At 39.3% G+C, this 19,237-nt stretch overlaps 1 protein-coding gene across 4 annotated transcripts in view; it reads right to left on the bottom strand.

The window, feature by feature from the left end:
- Positions 1-19,237, bottom strand: part of ULK2 (unc-51 like autophagy activating kinase 2) — an 83,817-nt gene that overhangs the window by 12,335 nt on the left and 52,245 nt on the right. For all 4 annotated transcript variants that reach the window (XR_005990187.1, XM_041770443.1, XM_041770442.1 and 1 more), the window contains exons 15-20: positions 16,309-16,446; positions 12,162-12,307; positions 10,221-10,301; positions 8,214-8,500; positions 6,765-6,952; positions 6,028-6,131 (exon numbers count right to left, since the gene is read on the bottom strand). Coding sequence is in view for 3 of the 4 variants with exons in the window: in XM_041770443.1 (XP_041626377.1) it covers positions 6,028-6,131; positions 6,765-6,952; positions 8,214-8,500; positions 10,221-10,301; positions 12,162-12,307; positions 16,309-16,446 (944 nt within the window). In the remaining variant the exon portion in view is untranslated. The remainder of the gene's footprint in view (positions 1-6,027; positions 6,132-6,764; positions 6,953-8,213; positions 8,501-10,220; positions 10,302-12,161; positions 12,308-16,308; positions 16,447-19,237) is intronic.

The following is a 19,237-nucleotide window of genomic DNA, read 5'->3' as shown; positions in this document are numbered from 1 at the left end:
CTTCCTGATTAGAAGGAGAAATCTGTAATTTCAAATGATGATAATAAAGTTCATGTTGAAAACGGAAGAGAAAAAGGGGATAAAAATGACCAAAGATGTATTTCATGCTTAGGTATTGTTAAAGGAGAAAAATCTAGTTTCACATATACAAACTTGGACTTAAATTATAACATATATTCCTGCAGAACTTACAAGCCCTATAAATTTAAATTTAATTTTAAAGGAGGACAAGACATGATATGGTCTTTCAAACAAGCGATTTTCAAAAATTGTCCCAATTCCTAGGGACTAATTTCTGGTGAAAAGCATGGAGAACAAGACTTTCACAATGGCAGTGTAAAGTGTAGGAGCAACACAACCTGCTTCTCAGTGAAACAACCATAACTGGTGAAAATTATTTAAGATTATGTATTCCTTTAAGGGGAGGGTAGAATACATGCTGAGGGAGGGATAGTCTTAAGGAGACTTAGTGCTAAGTGCAGAGCCCAACACGGGGTTTCATCTCACGACCCTGAAATCACAACCTGAGCCAAAACCAAGAGTCAGACACTTAATCGACTATGCCACCCAGGTGCCCTGATGAAAATTATTAAAAAAAAAAAAACAAAAAAAAAACCAACAACCACCTAGGGGCACCTGGGTGGCTCAGTCAGTTGAGCATCTGACTTGATATTGGTTCAGGTCATATTCTCAGGTTCATAAGATTGAGCCCCACGTTGGGCTCTGTCCTGGGTATGGAGCAAGCATATGCACACGCTCTCTCTCTCTCTCTCTCTCTCTCTCTCTCTCGCCCTCTCTCTGTCGCTAAAGAAATAAAAACAAAACAAAAACAAAAAAAACCCCACAATCATTTAAAGGCCTATAAAATGTGAGAGCATGCAGAAATGAAACATTTATTCAAGAATATCTACCACAACTCATTAAGAACTGTCTCCACCCAGCTCTTACTTCTAGGGTGGAACCAAGGCCAAGAGATGAAATACTAGAGTTCTTACTATCTTCACTCAGTTCACTTTGCCTGGCAGAGGTTTCATGCCAATAGAGACAAGCCAAGAAGACCAGAGGCTTCCACCTCATCCAGCACCCAGTCCAGAAGGCAGGGGAGTCACTCTAAAAGAAATGGGCCACTGTCCTCACACCTAGCTCTAGAGTAATGGTGCGCAAGATTTTCCAAGGGGGTGGAGGAGGCAGAGACAAAATACTGAAATCTTCCCCAAGGAAATGGACTTTATTTGAGATAGATCATGAGAAAGTTCAGGCCTAAGAGCACTGTCAAAAACAATGAAGATTTTGGTGATACACAAGTAAGAGGAGGCTGGTAGCTCCATGAGCACAACAAACTAACAAACAGACCATCTAGAAGCTTAACAGAGAGAACTAGGGAAAGAAACAGCTAAGAAGAGCCCTCCTACAGTCAGAACAAGGCTGAAAGAAGATTGGCTCCAAAGACTACTTTTGCAAAAGGTCCAAAATGTAATCAGATAAGGCCGTGGAACAATTTCTGTCTCCACAATTTATTGTTAAAAACAATAGAGCACTCAGTGGATAAGTACTAGAGGTCACCAGCTGGGTGTGATGCCAACAGAGGCAGACAGCCTGAGAGACCAAAGAAATAGAGAGTCCTGTGAAAGCCACTGTCATCCCAGGGCAACTGTACACAGGTCAACACTGTGCCCTCTGAAGACTGAGGCCAGAGACTTCACACTACAAGGCAGACAGTTTTCACTGAAATAGTCCAGCCAAGACTAAACAAATAAACAAGCTCAAACCAACAAGTTAAAGGGTGAGAGTCCCTGAAGGAATCGGAATCCAGAACTGCTACAAAAAAATATTATATAAAATATTTTAAAATTTATATAAAATATAAAATATCTAGTTTTAAACTTGGTATGTGCAAATAAACAGTGAAGAGTGACCACATATAGCAAGAAAAATAAACAAACTACTCCTGAGAGTCAAAATTAGCAGACAGACTTCAAAGCAGCTGTTTTAAACATCTTCAAGTAACTAAAGGAAACCACAATTTAAAAAGTAAAGGAAGACCTTATACCTGTCAGAATACCTAAAATCAAAAAGACAAGAAATAACAAGTGTTAGTGAGGATGTGGAGAAAAAGGAATCCTTGTGCATGGCTGGTGACAGTGTAAATTGGCACAGCCACTGTGGAAAACAGTATCAAGATTCCTCAAAAATTTAAAAATATAAATGCCATATGATCCAATTAAGTTCACTAGTGGGTATTTGCCCAAAGAAAATGGAAACACTAATTCAAAAATATATATGTACCCCTCTATTTAATGCATTATTTATGATAGCAAAGATATGGAAGCAACCTAAGTGTCCATCAACAGATGAATAAAGAAGATGTGTGTGTCTTACTGATACAGTGGAATATTAGTCATATAAAAGGATGAGATCTTGCCATTTGTGACAACATAGATGGATTCAGAGTGTATTATGCCCAAGTGAAATAAGTCAGACTGAAAAAGACAAATACCATATGATTTCAGTCATATGTAGAACCTGAAAAACAAAACAAATGAATAAACAAACAAGCAGAATCAAACCTATAAATACAGAGAACTGATGGTTGCCAGAGAGGAGGGGTGGAGGGAAAGGCAAAATGGGTGAAGAGGAGTAGGATATATACAGGCTTGCAGTTATGGAATGAGTAAATCATGGGAATAAAAGGTACAGCATAAAGAATTACTGATATTTTAATAGCGATGTATGGGGCAGCTACACTTGTGGTGAGCACAGCATAACACTGAATTACTGCATTGTATATCTAAAACTAATGTAACATTGTATGTCAACTATATTCAAATAAAAAAAATTAAGTATGATAATAATGTCTCATCAAATAGAGAATATCAATAAAAAGAAATTATAAAAAAGAACCAAAAAAAAAAAAAAAAAAAAGAACCAAATACCAATCTGTGAGCTAAAAAGAACTGTAACTGAAATTAAAAATTCACTACAGAGGTTGAAGAGCAGATGTGAATTAGAAGAAGAAAGAATTCACGAACTTCAAGATAAATCAATTGAGATTGTGCAATCTGAAGCACAAAGAGAAAGAGAGCCTCAAAGAACTAGGAGACACCACTAAGTATACCTATGCATAATGTGTATTATATACATGATGGGGGTACCAGGAAGAGAGGAGAGGCAGAAAAAAGCAGGGAAAAAAATCCAAATAAATAATGGCTGTGACCTGCTTTGACTGACTTCTTGCGGATGGTGATTTTACAGTGCAGAATACCCGGGGCAGCTGGGTGGCTCAGTGGTTGAGTGTCTGCCTTTGGCTCAGGTCATGATCCTGGGATTCCAGGATCAAGTCCTGCATCAGTCTCCCTGCAGGGAGCCTGCTTCTCCCTCTACCTATGACTCTGCCTCTGTGTCTCTCATGAATAAATAAATAAAATCTTAAAAAAGAAGAAAGAAAGAAAAAGAAGAACAAAGGTGGAGGACTCATATTTCCTTGGTTACTATGAAGGTATAGTAATCAAGGTAGTATGGTGCCAGCATAATAGACATAGACTACTATGAAACAGAATTAGGAGTCCATAAATAAACATGTTTATAGTCAATAGACTTATAAGACTGACAAAACAATTCGATGGAAGAAAGAATAATCTTTTCAATGAACAGTGCCAAGACCACTGAATAGCCATACACAAAAGAATAAAGCTGGACCTCTACATCACATCATCCATAAGAAGTCAGTCAAAGCAGATCACAGTAAGATCTAAGAACTAAGATCTAAGAACTAAGGTATAAAACCCTCAGAAGAAAATATATAGAGTTAGGCCAAGGATCAGATGTTATTTGTTTTTTAAGATTTTATTTATTTATTCATGAGAGACACAGAGAGAGAGGCAGAGACATAGGCAGAGGGAGAAGCAGGCTCCAGGCAGGGAGCCCAATGTGGGACTTGATCCGGGGACTCCAGGATCACGTCCTGAGCCAAAGGCAGAAGCTTAACTGCTGAGCCATCCGGGTGTCTCAAGATCAGATGTTATTTAAAAAGGGGTATCTAGGGAAACTCAAAAACAATGGAGAAAAGTTTAGTCTGACACTTACTGCTATAGTAAACACTAAGCAAAGCCAAACTCCTAGCCAGGAAAACAAAAAGCCTCATTCTATTTAACTCAATTCCTTTTATCCAATATATCGTGTCAGGCTTTATTAAAAAAAAAATTAAAAGACAAATTGAAAGGTAAATATAGTTTGATGAGACAGAGCAACCATCAGAACCAGACCCACGTATAGCACAGATTGGAACTGTCAAACTAGAAATTTAAAATAAGTATGATTAATATGCTGAGGGTCTAATGGAAAAAGTAAACAACATGTAAGAATGGGTGGATAACATAAGAAAAGAGATGGGAACTCTACAAAAGAACCAAATGGAAATGTTCTAAATCAAAATCACTGAAACAGAAATGAATAATGCATTTGTTGAGCTCACCAGAGATGGACATAGCTGAGGAGAGAATCAGTTAACCTGAAAATGTGTCAGTATGAATTTCCAAAACTGGAAAGCAAATACAAATAAGAATGAAAAACCGAATATTCAAGAACTGTAGAACACTACAAAACGTAACATACACTTAATGGGACTATCAGAGGGGAAGAAAGAGAGAAAGGAAGAGAAGAAACATATGAAGTAGTAATGACCGAGAATTTTCCAAAATTAATGACAGAACTAAACCACAGATCCAGGAAACTCAGAAAATACCACGCCAGAGGAATACCAAAAAAATTATACCTACACATATCATATTCAACTGCAGAGAATCAAACACAAAGAAAAAATCTTGAAAGAAGCCAAAGAAAAAACACCTCACCTATAGAGGAAGAAGGGTAACAATTACATTGGACGTCTCTTCAGAAACCATGCAAACAAGAAAGAGTGGAGTATTCTCTTTGGATTAGAAATCATGTTCAATCAGATATTTGATGGTCCAGATATTCCTTCTTTGGACACTAATGGGAGAGTCAATAATTTAAGTGTATATAATAATCATGGGGGGAGTTTGTTAAAAATACAGATTCCTAGAATCCATTCCTAGAAAATCCAGTTAAACAAGTTTAGGTCATGGCCTACAACCAACCCTTTGGGTTTGTCTTTTTTTTTTTTTTTTTGACAAGTAGTCCAAGTAATCTAGATGTGGGTCTGTGGATATAAGAGTCCCTGAAACAACTATGAAATGCCAAGGGATCTCAGTGACCTATGGTTGTTTTTGTTTTTATAGGTTCTACTCACTGTATTAAGAAATGCTCAAGTACGTGTGTTTTTAGCTAACTTTGGGCAGTTTTAGCCTACCAATAAAAACCAATCTTGGGTCAGAATTCCTTCTAACTCATAACTGATGATCATCAAGATACCTCAACAAGCACCCCCTGTCTTGATGTGCTGAGAAAGAAGATAAAATGGCAGGGGGTGGGTGAAGAAATCTGGGTAAGAGTCTGAACAGTCAACAGAAGCAGATAGGTAAAATAATTACTTTCTCCTGCCCTCCAACCCAGCCAAAGATGTCCATGTCTTAGCGCCTGAAACCTGTGAATAGGCTACATTACATGGCAAAGGATAAAGTTGCAGATGGAACCAAAATTGGTTATCACCTGACCTTAAAACAAAGAGATTATCCTAGATTACTCAATGGGTCCAATGTAATTACAAGGGTCCTTTAAATGTGTAGAATAGGAATGCAGAAAGTTGGACTCTAGATTGGCCATTGTCAGCTTTCAAGATGGAAGAGGACCCCCAAGCCAAGGAATGAGGGCAGTCTCTAGATGCTGGAAAAGGCAAGGAAATGCATTCTCCCCTAGAGCCTCCAGAAGGAGTGCAGTCTTGTCAACATACTGATCTTAGCCCAGTGAGACCCACTAAAGGCCTCTGACCTGCATGATAATAAGTATCTATTGTTTTAAACCACCATATTTGTGCTATGGCAACAATAATAGCAAATTAATGCACATACTAACAAATTACCTGCCTAGAAAAAAGCATATTTTTCTTACCTATATCCATTGGTCGTTCTGTATTTAAACTGTCTGTGCTGCCCTGATGTCCACCTAAAGGTATCTTCACTTGTTGATCTGATAATTTCCCAGTACTGACAGATCTAGAATGAAAAATAATGTTCATAATGGAAATGTATACTTTAAAAGCCCAGACTTTTAGACAATAAGGGGGATTTCAGCCGAACCGCAAAAGGGTTAATGGAAGTCAGAGAATAAGGAGATAAAAAATAGATACTAGACAATTCAAGGCAAAGATGAACTTCAATAAACCAAACAAAAAGCAGACATAGAACATTCAGGAAATTTAGTTACAGCTCTGTATTCACAGTTACAGGAAGCACCAGTGGTTTTCAAAGTTTCTAAATGTATACAGTTCATATCATTAACCCATGGCATAACCCAGCTACTAAACTCATTTGGTTTGGTTTGTCTTTATAATAGAAATATATATACTATTACAGTTTTCCCATTGAAGGCTGGAAGAGGGGACACTTGGGTGGCTCAGTGGTTGAACGTTTGCCTTCAGCTCAGGGTGTGATCCCAGGGTCCTGGGATGGAGTCCCATTTTAGTTTCCCCACAGGGAGCCTGCTTCTTCCTCTGCCTATCTCTGCCTCTCTTTCTCTCTCTCTCATGAATACATAAAATCTTAAAAGAAAGAAAGAAAGAAAGAAAGAAAGAAAGAAAGAAAGAAAGAAAGCAAGCAAGCAAGCTGGAAGGAAATGGTATCTTTTACCTGCCAAACACTGCTTTGTTCTGCTGCTCAGGCTTCTGCCTCTCACTTCCTTGAACTAAGAGACAATGAGAGCATTCCCGTGGGTCATTCCCATCTTTAGACTGCCCTTCAGTAGGTCCATGACGAGTAACCAAGGCTAGCAGGTTGGAAGATGCTTGAGTTTTAGGTATTTTGAAAGGAGCTGTGGTCTAAGGAAACATACGTAAGCTGATTACTATGATGTATGCAGCACTCAGAATTGTCAGGCTGAGCGACACAGCAGTCAGAATATAAGTCGGACCTGGATTCACATACGGACTCTTCCTCTGTGACCTTGGACAGTTCATTCACACTCTCTAGCCTCAATTTCCTTTATTTGGGAATAAGTGGGATAATGTATATAAAGCATTTAGCAAGTAAAGTACTTAGACTGTGCTTGACACATAGCAAGTCCTCATTACATTGTAGCCGTTCTCATCATGAACCTTTCCCATAAGTACAGTAGTCCCTATATCCATGGTTTCACTTTCTGTGGCCATGCTCAATATGGAAGCAGGTGATCCTCCCTCTGATGTATCATCAGGAGGTCATTGGTAGCCTAACACTCGGTCACATGTCTACACCACTCACATCATTTCATCTCATCATGCAGCGAGGTTGCCACCTCAATCCCCACAACAGGAAAGGTGGCTACAGCACAAGAAGGTATTTTGAGAGAGACAACATTCACATAACTCTTGTGGCATACTGTTACAACTGTTCTATTTTATTATTATTGTTAATTAATCTCTTACTGTGCCTAACTTCTAAATTAAACTTTATCATACTATCTGTGGTTCCAGATTCCACCCACTGAGGGGCCTGGAACATATCCCCTGGGGACAAGGGGGACTACTGTACTGACTAGTTCACGATCTGCTGTTGAGAGTCCAGCTAAGCTACTCCACAGTACTGCTGACTGCATCCATTTTGTGTAGCCACGTGGCCCGCAGGGACCTTAAACTGACACTAGCCCCTCAGGCAAGCACAGGCCCTGGAGAGCAGCCTGTAGGTGAGTAGATGTTAAATTCTGGATATGACTCCCCCTGGTGGTCTAAAGTCTCCCTCTGTGTGTCGCACACATAAAACTCCTATGGAGTGTACCAGAATCCCATTCTGTGGTTTGAATGGATCAATCCAGCTTTAGATCAGGAACCCCAAAGCACTCCATCCCCAGACCCTAATAAAGGTATGTGCCGCAGGTCCTCTCTCTGTCTGCTCGTGCCTTGACATCCTTGTGTGGCCTCTCCAGGCCTCTCAAGGCATGCCAGATACTTCTGCCTGGACATGTGAGTAGTGGACTTCTCTATTTCAGTTTCTCTTGTGGTCTGCTGCTGAACCTGAGCTCACCATCTGGCACCCTGTGTTCCATTTAATAAATGGTAATTTAACAAAGTCATTACACCAACAAAAGAGTTTAATAAAACACACCTTAGTAGGAGAGCCAATGATGGTCGGTAAAGGAGTTTTAAAGAACCAGTCAGAACTCCGAGGAGAGGACCCCATGTGCTTGGTGGGAGAGGTTCCAAGGCTGCCAGGCCGACTGGGCTGGGGGGAGTAGCTGTACCCAGTCCCAGCATGGGATGGGCACACAGGGTCCGAGTGCTGCTTTCTGAGTTTCTGCTTGTTCTGGTAGATGTCGGTGAGGGTAGGGGCGCTCTGCAGTCTAGCGCCCAACAGGAGAGGCTGTGGTGACTGAGCCTGTGGCACTGGAGAACCTACCAAGGATGTGCATGCATTGTTAACCCAGCATGCAGGGAAGACACTTGAGAAGACAATTCTTACAATGAGAATTCTAATGAATGTCATGTTCTTCAGGAAATATTTTAAAAACTATGTATCTGACTAGAGACTGTTGTGGGGCATCTTTTACAAAACAGCGACAAGCACACTGTCATTGGTATTCTCAGGAGACAGAAGGTAATGGTGATGGGTGTGTTGGCTGCTTTTGTCAGCAGCCAGCAGATAACTCAGATTAATGGATGGTCTGATTAGCACAAAAGGGAACTGTATCATAAATGGCCAGAGTTAATAAAAACTACAAAAACCTATGCTGGACAAAATGATTTCTATTTTTTATGTATGTACTTGGGGATATTAATGTATTACTCTCTTTTCTCATATAAGCAGCTAAAAGAAACTTTTCCAGAATAACCTTTTTTCTAAATACATAATACATTTTTCTGGGATTTTATTTTACTTGTCTAAAAAGGTTATAAGCATATATGGATAATTTATTCATTTTTATCAGTTTCATTAATGAAATTCATTTAACCTAAAGTGTCCATATTCTCTACAAAGAAAACACCTGCCCACAGATACTGTTGCCTCTTAAGGGGACACCATATTAAAAGCCCTAGAAATAGGCTCTTGATCTGGTGAACAGCTGGCAACAGCAAGAGAATTCCCCCACACAAACCTTGTTATTGCCATCTTCAGGTCTACTAAGTAAGGCTGGAGCTACAGTTACAAATTCTTTGGAGCTTCTTGCATGACAAATTACCACTAATAATGGTAAGGACATATAACCATAATCTTCCCAAAAATGAAATCGGAACTTTTGCTACTAACCACTCCTAGCTTAATCTCATCCTAAATCTGGTATTTAATATTTCAGAACTGGGTTCTGCCATGTGTGTATACGTATATATGCATATAAATATGCACACACAAATAAAATTAGTAGCAAAATGTTATAAATCTGGAGAAAGTTATTGAAGATTTTTAGGGAAACATGAAATATGAAAAACTAAGAGTGCTTTTCTCAGTGACACAGGATTCCTTTAATTGGCCAACTCCTCAAATGCACATATAATAAAATTTGACTTATAACAGTGTGATTTGCACGGATCTTTTCAGGAGTATATATATTTTACATTAAAGCAAATAAACTTGGGAATCCTGGGTGGCTCAGTGGTTGAGCGTCTGCCTTCGGCTCAGGTTGTGATCCTGGGGTTCTGGGATCGAGTCCCGCATCAGGGTCCCCGCATGGCGCCTGCTTCTCCCTCTGCCTGTGTCTCTGCCTCTCTCTGTGTGTTTCTCATGAATAAATAAATAAAATTTTAAAAACTAAAATTAAAAAATAAAAAGAATAAAGTAAATAAACTTCTATATTTCTTGTTTATCTCATGCTAACTGGTTGCTCTTACCAAGAATAGTATTAATTAAAGGAATGAAATTTCCCTTTCTAGATTGATTTTCATTATCTATGAATTTTTATCTCAGTTACTTAATTCCCAAGACTTATTTTCATAAAAGAATCAGATACCCAAAAGGAGATATTTGATTGACTATATGATATGCTAAAACAGACCAAGATTCTAAAAAGTAGGACAACAGAATATTTTGTATCAGTTCTATTCCTTTGAGAAGAAAAACATAACCCAAACCTACTTATAACAGGATTAAAATTATTAATATACCAAATATATCTCCTACCTGATGAGTTTCTACTCCTGGATTCATGACCCTGAGGATGCCCACAGCAGCACTGACTAAACTGCTCAGGAATGGTCCCAACTATGAGCGGGAAACAGGGAAAGGAAGGAGAGGTGATTCAAAACCAGGAAGAATGCAAACAGGGAGCACATGTACAAACCCCATAGCACATTATAGTTTACAAAATTTGATGAGCAAAGGTTTATTGCAGCTGCCACTTACTGAGGACTGATGTACTGGGGGCTGGACACACTACAATCAAAAGAACCATATAATCTGCCCTGAAAAAGGATCACCAGGAAAGAAAGCCAAGTAAACAAACTGAGGCCTGTAACAGGTATGCCACTTAAGAGAGAAGTACAAAGAGCTGGTTGTGTTTTGAGGCTCATGGAACTTCAGGGACACAGGTGATGGACAGCCCAGCCGCTGTCTTGCTGCATCCATCATGTTTCTGATGCTCCTGCCAAGCCTGCTCCCCAAGGCTGCTCCCAGCCAATGGCTGCATGTGGGCAGAACCACTAGTTCAAGCAGGTCAGAGGATATGGACAATTGAGTGCTCCGGGACACTCCTTGGGCCTCTCCAAAACATTCTTAGAATTCTACTCTAGTCAAGGCTCCAGTACCCACTCCTCCTATGTTCCTCTCCCCCTTACAGGGGTCAGAGCTGCAAGTGGTCTGAAGGGGCTCCCTCAGACTCCTCCCTCTCCCTTACCCCCCATGTTCATCACAGGGGCCTCCCCAGTGACTCTGGCATGTCTCTGCAGCTACCTCTGAGAGCCCAAACCAACAAGAGGAAGAGCTGGGAGAGCCCGGGAAGTTTAAGCAGACAGGAGACATAGATCTGTAAAAACAAGAGGCCACCAAGTGGTTAAGTAGGCAGGCAAAGGTTAGATCCCAAGGGGGCACCTTTTCTTCCAGTGCAAGGATTAAGGCCTGGACCCTATCTCTGGGGACCCTGAGGTGCCATGGGAGCTGCTAGAGGCTGAGGGACGACCAGGATTTTGCTCCCAGAAGATTTTTCCAGCTAAAACACAGCTTCAAAGCCACTGCAACAGGTGAGGTGGTGATACACATTTTTAAAAACATTATCATTATGATTATTGGTTTTTTGGCTTCTTGAATCAGGACTCCGGGCATACTTCAATTCTTCTCACTCTGCCTCTCCTGAAGTTTCTTCACATTCCCCTACTCTTACTCAGCAGTTCTGCCAGAGGGCGGAGGGCTCTTCTTTTAGAAGTAAAACATACATAAAAATGTGTGTGTATGTGTGTGTGTGTGTGTATATTCACACACATGGGGAGGGCAAGTTTGAGGTCCACCGCCCTGGGCTCTCTCTGCACTCCTGCTCTATGCCCCCACACCAGTGCTATCTCTCACAGATTCTGCAATCTCAGCTGCTTTGGCCTCTCTTGCATGTATTCTGAAGTTGGAGCATTTCCTTTGTCTCAGTTTCACTAAAGATGTGGTCTAAGGTTCGTTTTTCTGTTTGGTTGGGTCTTTGTTGTTGCTGCTATTGCACTGCTTGTTCTGGCATTCCCCTTGTGCTGTGCAGACTTTCCAGGAGAGAAAGAAAAGCCTAGACTGCATGTCACCATCCTCCTCCCAGAGCTGGAAGGCCCCTGATGGGCAGAAGCCAGAGCCGTTGTACACTACTGTCTTTGAATCCTCATAAATCTGAGCGGTAAAAAGGGTGAGTGTTTAACATACTTTAATCTAAGGTTTCTGATTTTGTGCGTTCAGGGCCCAAACCCAATAGACGTCCCAACAAATGTGTATAGAGATGCTCAGGTGGGGGTCGGGAGTAAGGCAGAGATTTGGAGGGGTAGGATATGGCTCCCCATCAGCTGAGACTCACTGTGAGCCAATGTTCCTAAAGAGAGTGTAGTGTCATGTCAGATTTGTCATAATGAAAAAAAAGTTGAAAACAGCTTTACACCTTACCCAAGGGGGAGGGTGAGTAAGGCCTGGAAGACCCAGTGGAGAGTCTTCGTCCAACTGTCTGTACTGTGTCTGCTGGTGCTGGGGAGCAAGATCCTAGCCGGAGGAAGCCCATAGGACTGGTGTTAGACCTTCGTACCACTGTAGATCTGAAAAGAAAAATAAAATTATTGGCATATTCTGGGACTCTCGTCCTTTTTTTCTAAAACTTCCTAACAACATGCCATGGAGTGGAATTTTTAAAAATATATAATACAGTCACATGGAACAAATATAAAATGTATAAAATTATATGGCGTGAAGTCTCCCTCCCATCTTCCATCCTTGTATTGTGTCTCTTTTTTTTTTGTCTGCCTAATTCTTGACACTCCCTCAATTCTATTCCAAAGGTTACCACTATTTCTAGTTTCTAATATATGCTTCCAGAATTCCTTAATTCATATACAAGCAAACAAGCTGAAAATATAATCTTATTTTCATCTTATTTTAACAAAGGTAATATATACTATACCAACTATTTTCAAATTTTTTTAAATTTTAGGTTCCCTTTATACTCTTAAAATTACTGAATATCCCACAGATTTTTGTTGTTTATTTTTAAGGAGAGAGATGGTGGTGGAGGGGCAGAGAGTGAGAAAGAAAGAGAATCTTAAGCAGGTGTTGGGCCCAGCACAGAGCCCAACACAGGGCTTGAGATCATGACCTGAGCTGAAATAAAGAGTTGGACACTTAACCAACTGAGCCCCCCAGGCACCCTATGCCAAGAGTTTTTATTTATGAAATTTATATCTATTGGTATTTACTGTATGAGAAGTTAAAACTGAAAAAATTGGTAATTAATAATTCATTAAAATAATAATCTTATTACACATAATGTAAGATTAGGAAGATTAATTACATCTTCCAAACAAAATAAATTCATGAGAAGTATGTCACGGTTTTATATTTTTGTAAATCTCTCTAATGTGTGGCTCAATAGATGACATATACTCAGAATTGTTTCTGCATTCAATCTTTTATATAGCACAATATATGGGGGAATGCACATGAAGAAAATCCAGCCTTACACAGATATGTAACCAGAAAAAGATGGAATATTTTGGTAGCCTTTTCAGATATTTGTGATACTCGTCTTTGATACTACATCAAGACTCAGAAATTTCTTTCTTCTTCTTTTTTTTTTTTTTAAGATTTCATTTATTTATTCATTAGAGACACAGAGAGAGGGGCAGAGAGGCAGAGACACAGGCAGAGGGAGAAGCAAGGCTCCATGCAGGGAGCCCAATGTGGGAATCGATCCCAAGACTCCAGGATCAGGCCCTGGGCCAAAGGCAGGTGCTAAACCACTGAGCCACCCAGGGATCCCAAGACTCAGAAATTTCTAAAAGAATAGTTGCAATGTGGAATCTGAAACCATGCCAATGAAATTTTGTACTCTATTACATTAGGCTCTAATCTTTTGCAAATCTTGTATTTGGATTGGATCTTTTACCTATGCAGGATTTTTAAACATTTGGTATTTTGAAAAATGTTGGTTGCATGAGTTATGCAGATATTCCAAAATGACATCATATGATATCAAAAAGTCTCATCCATACCAAGATATCACCACAAATCTTAACAGAAATGACCATGAAGACCTAACAGAATATCAGTGAGGGTGACAGAACATGAGAGACACCTAACTCTGGGAAACGAACAAAGGGAAGTGGAAAGAGAGGTGGGCGGGGGGGATGGGATGAGTGGGTGACAGGCACTGAGGGGAGCACTTGATGGGATGAGCATGGAGTGCTATGCTATATGTTGGCAAATAGAACTCCAATAAAAAAAAATACAAAAAAAAAAAAAAAAAAAAAGACCTAACAAAAGCTGTCAAGATCTCAGTGGTGAATACAGGTTTTTAAAAATTATAATTTTTGCTCTAGAGCTCAAATTTTATGTCACTTGTTTACTAGGCAGACTTAGTTCATTTTCAACGAAATGGCTGCCGATGCCCACAACCTATGCTCAGTTGTTCTTTCATGAAAAAATGGTGTTTCCGGCAGCCAGGGTGGCTCAGCATTTTAGTGCCACCTTAAGCCCAGGGTGTGATCCTGGAGACCTGTGATCGAGTCCCACGTCAGGCTCTCTGCATGGAGCCTGCTTCTCCCTCTGCTTGTGTCTCTGCCTCTCTCATTCTCTCTCTGTTTCTCTCATGAATAAATAACTCTTTTTATTTTATTTTATTTTATTTATTTATGATAGGCACACAGTGAGAGAGAGAGGCAGAGACATAGGCAGAGGGAGAAGCAGGCTCCATGCACCGGGAGCCCGACGTGGGAGTCGATCCCGAGTCTCCAGGATCGCGCCCTGGGCCAAAGGCAGGCGCCAAACCACTGCGCCACCCAGGGATCCCTCTCATGAATAAATAAATAAAATCTTTAAAAAAAAAATGGTGTTCCATGAAAAAAGGAGCTAGTTCAACTTGCAACTAGAACAATCATACAAGTGCTTCTCCTTAAAAGAACTACTCCAATGTTTGCCAAAAGGGCTCTATGCCCACAAGCCACTTAAGGTTGTGATTTTCAAAGAGAAATAGTAACTTTTACCGGTTTGTTAAACATATTCCTTGGTACCACTAATGTGTGGTGGTAAAAGATATGAAAAATCACCACACAGTTGGGTGCCACTACCTTGATGCATTTTAAGGCACCAGCAGTTTGCACATCGCTGCTTTTGCACCATTAGTGCATGTGTCAACATAGTGAGAAAAAAGCAAACAGTGTCCCAATATCACTATGAAAACACTTTTGACCTTATGGAGCTTTTGAAAGGGAGCCACACACAAACGACACTTTGAACGCCACTGCTAATGCTATCAATTTGTTTTTTTCATTTTATAATATACCTTGGGGAATTTTCTACTTCAGTGCATACAGAGCTTCCTTCCTCTTTATGAAAGGCGTTCCACTGTCATAGATGGATGTTCATAATTTAGTCACTTACTCGTGGGCACTTGGCTTATTTCTCATCCTCTGCTATTATAGCAATTAACAACCTGTATATATGGAACTTCGTACACAGGCAAGGACTGTGTATCTACAGAACAAGTTACCAGAAGTTAAAGTGCTGGATTCAAAAGATATATGCTTTAATAATTTTCACAGATATTATCAAAATGTCCTTTATAGAAACTTTCATGAGTTTTCATCTCATCCTATGAGATACTGTGAATCTTTTTCCATTCATTGAACTATGAATTTGGCGGGACTTTTTAATCTAAAATCTTGTATTCTCCAAGAAAACTTTTTCTTGATTATTTCCTGGATATTTTCTTCTTCAACATTTTACTTGTTCTCTCTGGAATGCCTACATTAACTAACACTTGAATAATTTTTATTCATAGTTTCTGTCTTCCCTATTTGATTCATCTATTTCACATATGGCCTCAACTTTGTCTTCCAACATTTATTTTTATTTCAGTTACATTTTGCAATGTCCAAGAGGTCTTTTTGATTTTGATTGTTTTCAAAAGCATTTTGTTCTGATTATGGATGCAGTCTCTAATCTACTTCTAAGGGAAAAATCTACACATTTTTAAAATAAGTTTTCTTTTCTCTGTCCAGATTGTACTTTTCTGTTTTCAGCCTTATGCCTCACTTGCATCCCTGCCCTCTCTGAACTCTGTGAGACCTGGGTCTCGGGAGCACTGTGGAGCACTCTGACACCCGTCCTCCTACAGCAGGCACCCCTCTTTCATCTTCCTTCAGTTTTCCAGAAGTGTGCTGAAACCTTTCACCTGTTGAGCAGGTATTCTTTATTTTCCTTGTCTTTGTGGACTTAGACCTTTTTGTTCTTACTACATTAGTGGGGTTTCAGGATGTGGAGGAAATAAATAATATGTAAATGACCTGCTATAACTGGTGAGATTTCATTTTCTTTAACAAGTTCTTCCTTAATTCTTAAGAATTATCATATATACATATCACACTATTATTATCCAGCTAAGCTTAAATAGCTTAGTTCAATAGATGCATTACAAAAGTTTTTATTATTCAGTTTTGTACCTGTTCATTATATACACATGTAAGAGATTATGTCAGCCATGGACACAATAGATCTTTCAATAACAACAACAAAATTTTTAAAAGGGAAAAGAAAAAATACTCACCTTGGAGAACCATGTAGATTTGTGCCAGAGCTGGCAGTAGATGTAAGGTTCTGCTCTATGCGCTGATAATTCCGTATCTGAGTAGGAACTGGAATTGGTGCTGTTTCACTGTGAGGTGACACAGTAGGCTGGCACTGCCTGCAACCATAATTTATTGAAAAAGGAAAGACATCCAAGTAAGACTGTTTTTCTTTCATTTGACACCTTGGTGATATTTAGAGAAAATTTTAGAAGAAGCCAAATGATCACTTCCATGTGAATAAAAAACGATCATCTCAAAAATAAGGTCAAAAAATCACATTAGTCATTTAAAGAACTCTTCAGGCATTCATAGGCATGCTGAAGACAAAGAATTATAACAAGATCTGGAAAAACATTCCTCTTCAACAATAGGAAAAGTCTGTAGGTTGGCAAAACTCAGTTTCATCTGCTCACATTCTGCTATTCATTATTATGTGAGGGAAAAAATATTTCTAGGAAAATATGCTGGGTAAAAGAACAGGAAGTTCAAGAGCAAAGATGACTGGAATGTTTACAAAAGCATGAATGCAGTAAGCATTCCCAAAGAACTCTGACTTTTAAAAAGACTGAAAATAACACTGTACAATTCTCAAAGCACATTACTGATCTAAAGTCTACATGCTAAAGTGTTAGTATTGGGTTTCAGTAATAGCCTCTTTCCTTGCTTTTCATAAATTTAAAAATAATATGTCCTTTCAATTCAATTTACAAACTAACAAAAAACATCAGGGACAATACTGGACCTTTAAAAAAAGATTTATTTCATTTTCTGCCCTTCCTTTTTTTTTTTTTTTTTTTTTAAGATTTTTTTATTTATTCATGAGAGACACAGGCTGAGAGAGAAGCAGGCTCCATGCAGGAAGCCCGACTCGGGACTCGATCCCAGGACTCCAGGATCACGCCCTGGGCTGAAGGCAGGCGCTAAACCGCTGAGCCACCCGGGGATCCCCCTGCCCTTCTATCATACTAAAAAAGCCACACGAGTCTAACACTTTTTCTCAAATTACAACATTACAAATATAAAGAGATTGTAGGTCTACTTATCTAACAAACAGTATGATTATCTTCTATAGTATCACTATATTAGAGTATTTCATATTTAAATAAAAAGAAAATCTCATCCATAATAAAGCTCTTAGTTGCTTTCCTCCATACCCATTCACCCAGTCTTTCTTACTAGCAGAACTCAAATTTTATGGAAGGTGGTGATTTGCTCAGTGAAATTATGACACATCCCAGACTCCTTTGCAGCCATGGGTGTAGTCATATACCTTTCTTGGTTAATGAGATGTAAATGGAAATCTATCTATTCTCCCTCTTTCCTCCTACCCAGAACATGGGTATACTTGCTGGAGCTTCAGCAGCTACTTTTAACCCATGAAGAACAGGCCAAAAGAATTGGAGACAACTTCCTTGAGCCACAGAAATGAAGGCAACAACTATTTATTTTGACTTCTCATCTTGCAAGAAAACTAAACCTTTAGTGTTAACCACACTATAGTCAGTACTGTTGTTTCTAGCTTTTAGTCTATAAGCTCTATTTTTCATTTAGGTAATTGCCATTAAGTTTCATGTATTTATTTATCCATCCATCTATCCATCCATCCATCCTTCTATATTGAAGTATAGTCGACACATGATGTTATTAGTGTCAAGTGTAACATTAAGTATCTTTTAAATGCAATGATTTGTGATTTTAATATATATATACCTGATTATGAAGTTGACTCATAACCTGAAAATTAAAACAAAACAAAAAACTTCTACTACTGGAAACTAAACAGTTTTATGAGACTTCACTATCTCTGATGCCTGTAACCCAGCGCACACAAAGGCCTTAGAAGCTCAATTCCTTGATAAGAGAACAACCAGCACAGCCATCAAGGATCAGAATGTGAATGAAGAGACATCACTTTTCTACTGTCTCAATTCAGTGAGTAAGTAAATTGTTGGTGAAGTACATCTGCGAATTTTTTTTTACATATACATTGTCAACTTCTAATATTTTTCCTGTACTTGTTAATCACCAAAGGGAAATTAGAACATAATAAAACTACTCTAAGAAGTAAACTCAGCAGCTTCATACATAATTCAAAACACCTCTTGGAGAATCTCAAGCAATCCTCTCTCAGCAGGTGAGAAGATGAATAGCCATGGCAGGTGTTCTTTTTTTTTTTTCATGGCAGGTGTTCTATAAATGTGGTCTCCGTCTCTGGACAGAACCTTCAAGCAGACTTGTTTATCTACAAAGTCTTCCCTGGAAAAATTCCCAGAGCTCCTGCTAGTAAAGACCACTACAGCCACTTTTCTGTCTAGCTTTATATTAATAACACAATTCAACCGTTACTTGACTCCCTAGGCCCACGGAGAGGAGAGGGAAGGTCATTGTATGCCCTGAGTCTCCAGCACATCCTTCCCATCTCCAGTAGGTGCAGCAGTTCAGAGTATTCTCTAGGTGGAAAGTTGTCTTTGACCTGCGTGGAATACCAGAAAGACTGAGCAGTCTGTCCACAATACAACAGACTTTTATTTTACTGAAATGAATCATTTTTGTCTGGAGGTCAGAAAATTTCCTACAAAGAGATAAATATTTCAAAATAATTTCAATAAGGGCAGCCCCAGTGGCGCAGCGGTTTAGCACCGCCTGCAGTCCAGGGCGTGATCTTGGAGACCCTGGATTGAGTCCCACGTCAGGCTCTCTGTATGATGCCTGCTTCTCCCCCTGCCTGTGTCTCTGCCTCTCTCTCTCTGTCTCTATGAATAAATAAATAAAATCTTTAAATAATAATAATAATAATTTCAATAGAAGTGAGGTTCTAAGGAAAGAACGGGGTATACTACCATTAACATTACAAAGACTGGCATGTAAGATGATAGCTATTGGGACATGGAGATACAAAATTTTAAT

The sequence above is a fragment of the Vulpes lagopus genome, chromosome 10 (assembly GCF_018345385.1).
Source record: "Vulpes lagopus strain Blue_001 chromosome 10, ASM1834538v1, whole genome shotgun sequence".
Taxonomy (NCBI): Eukaryota; Metazoa; Chordata; class Mammalia; order Carnivora; family Canidae; genus Vulpes; species Vulpes lagopus.
This window is presented reverse-complemented; position numbering and strand designations above follow the sequence as displayed.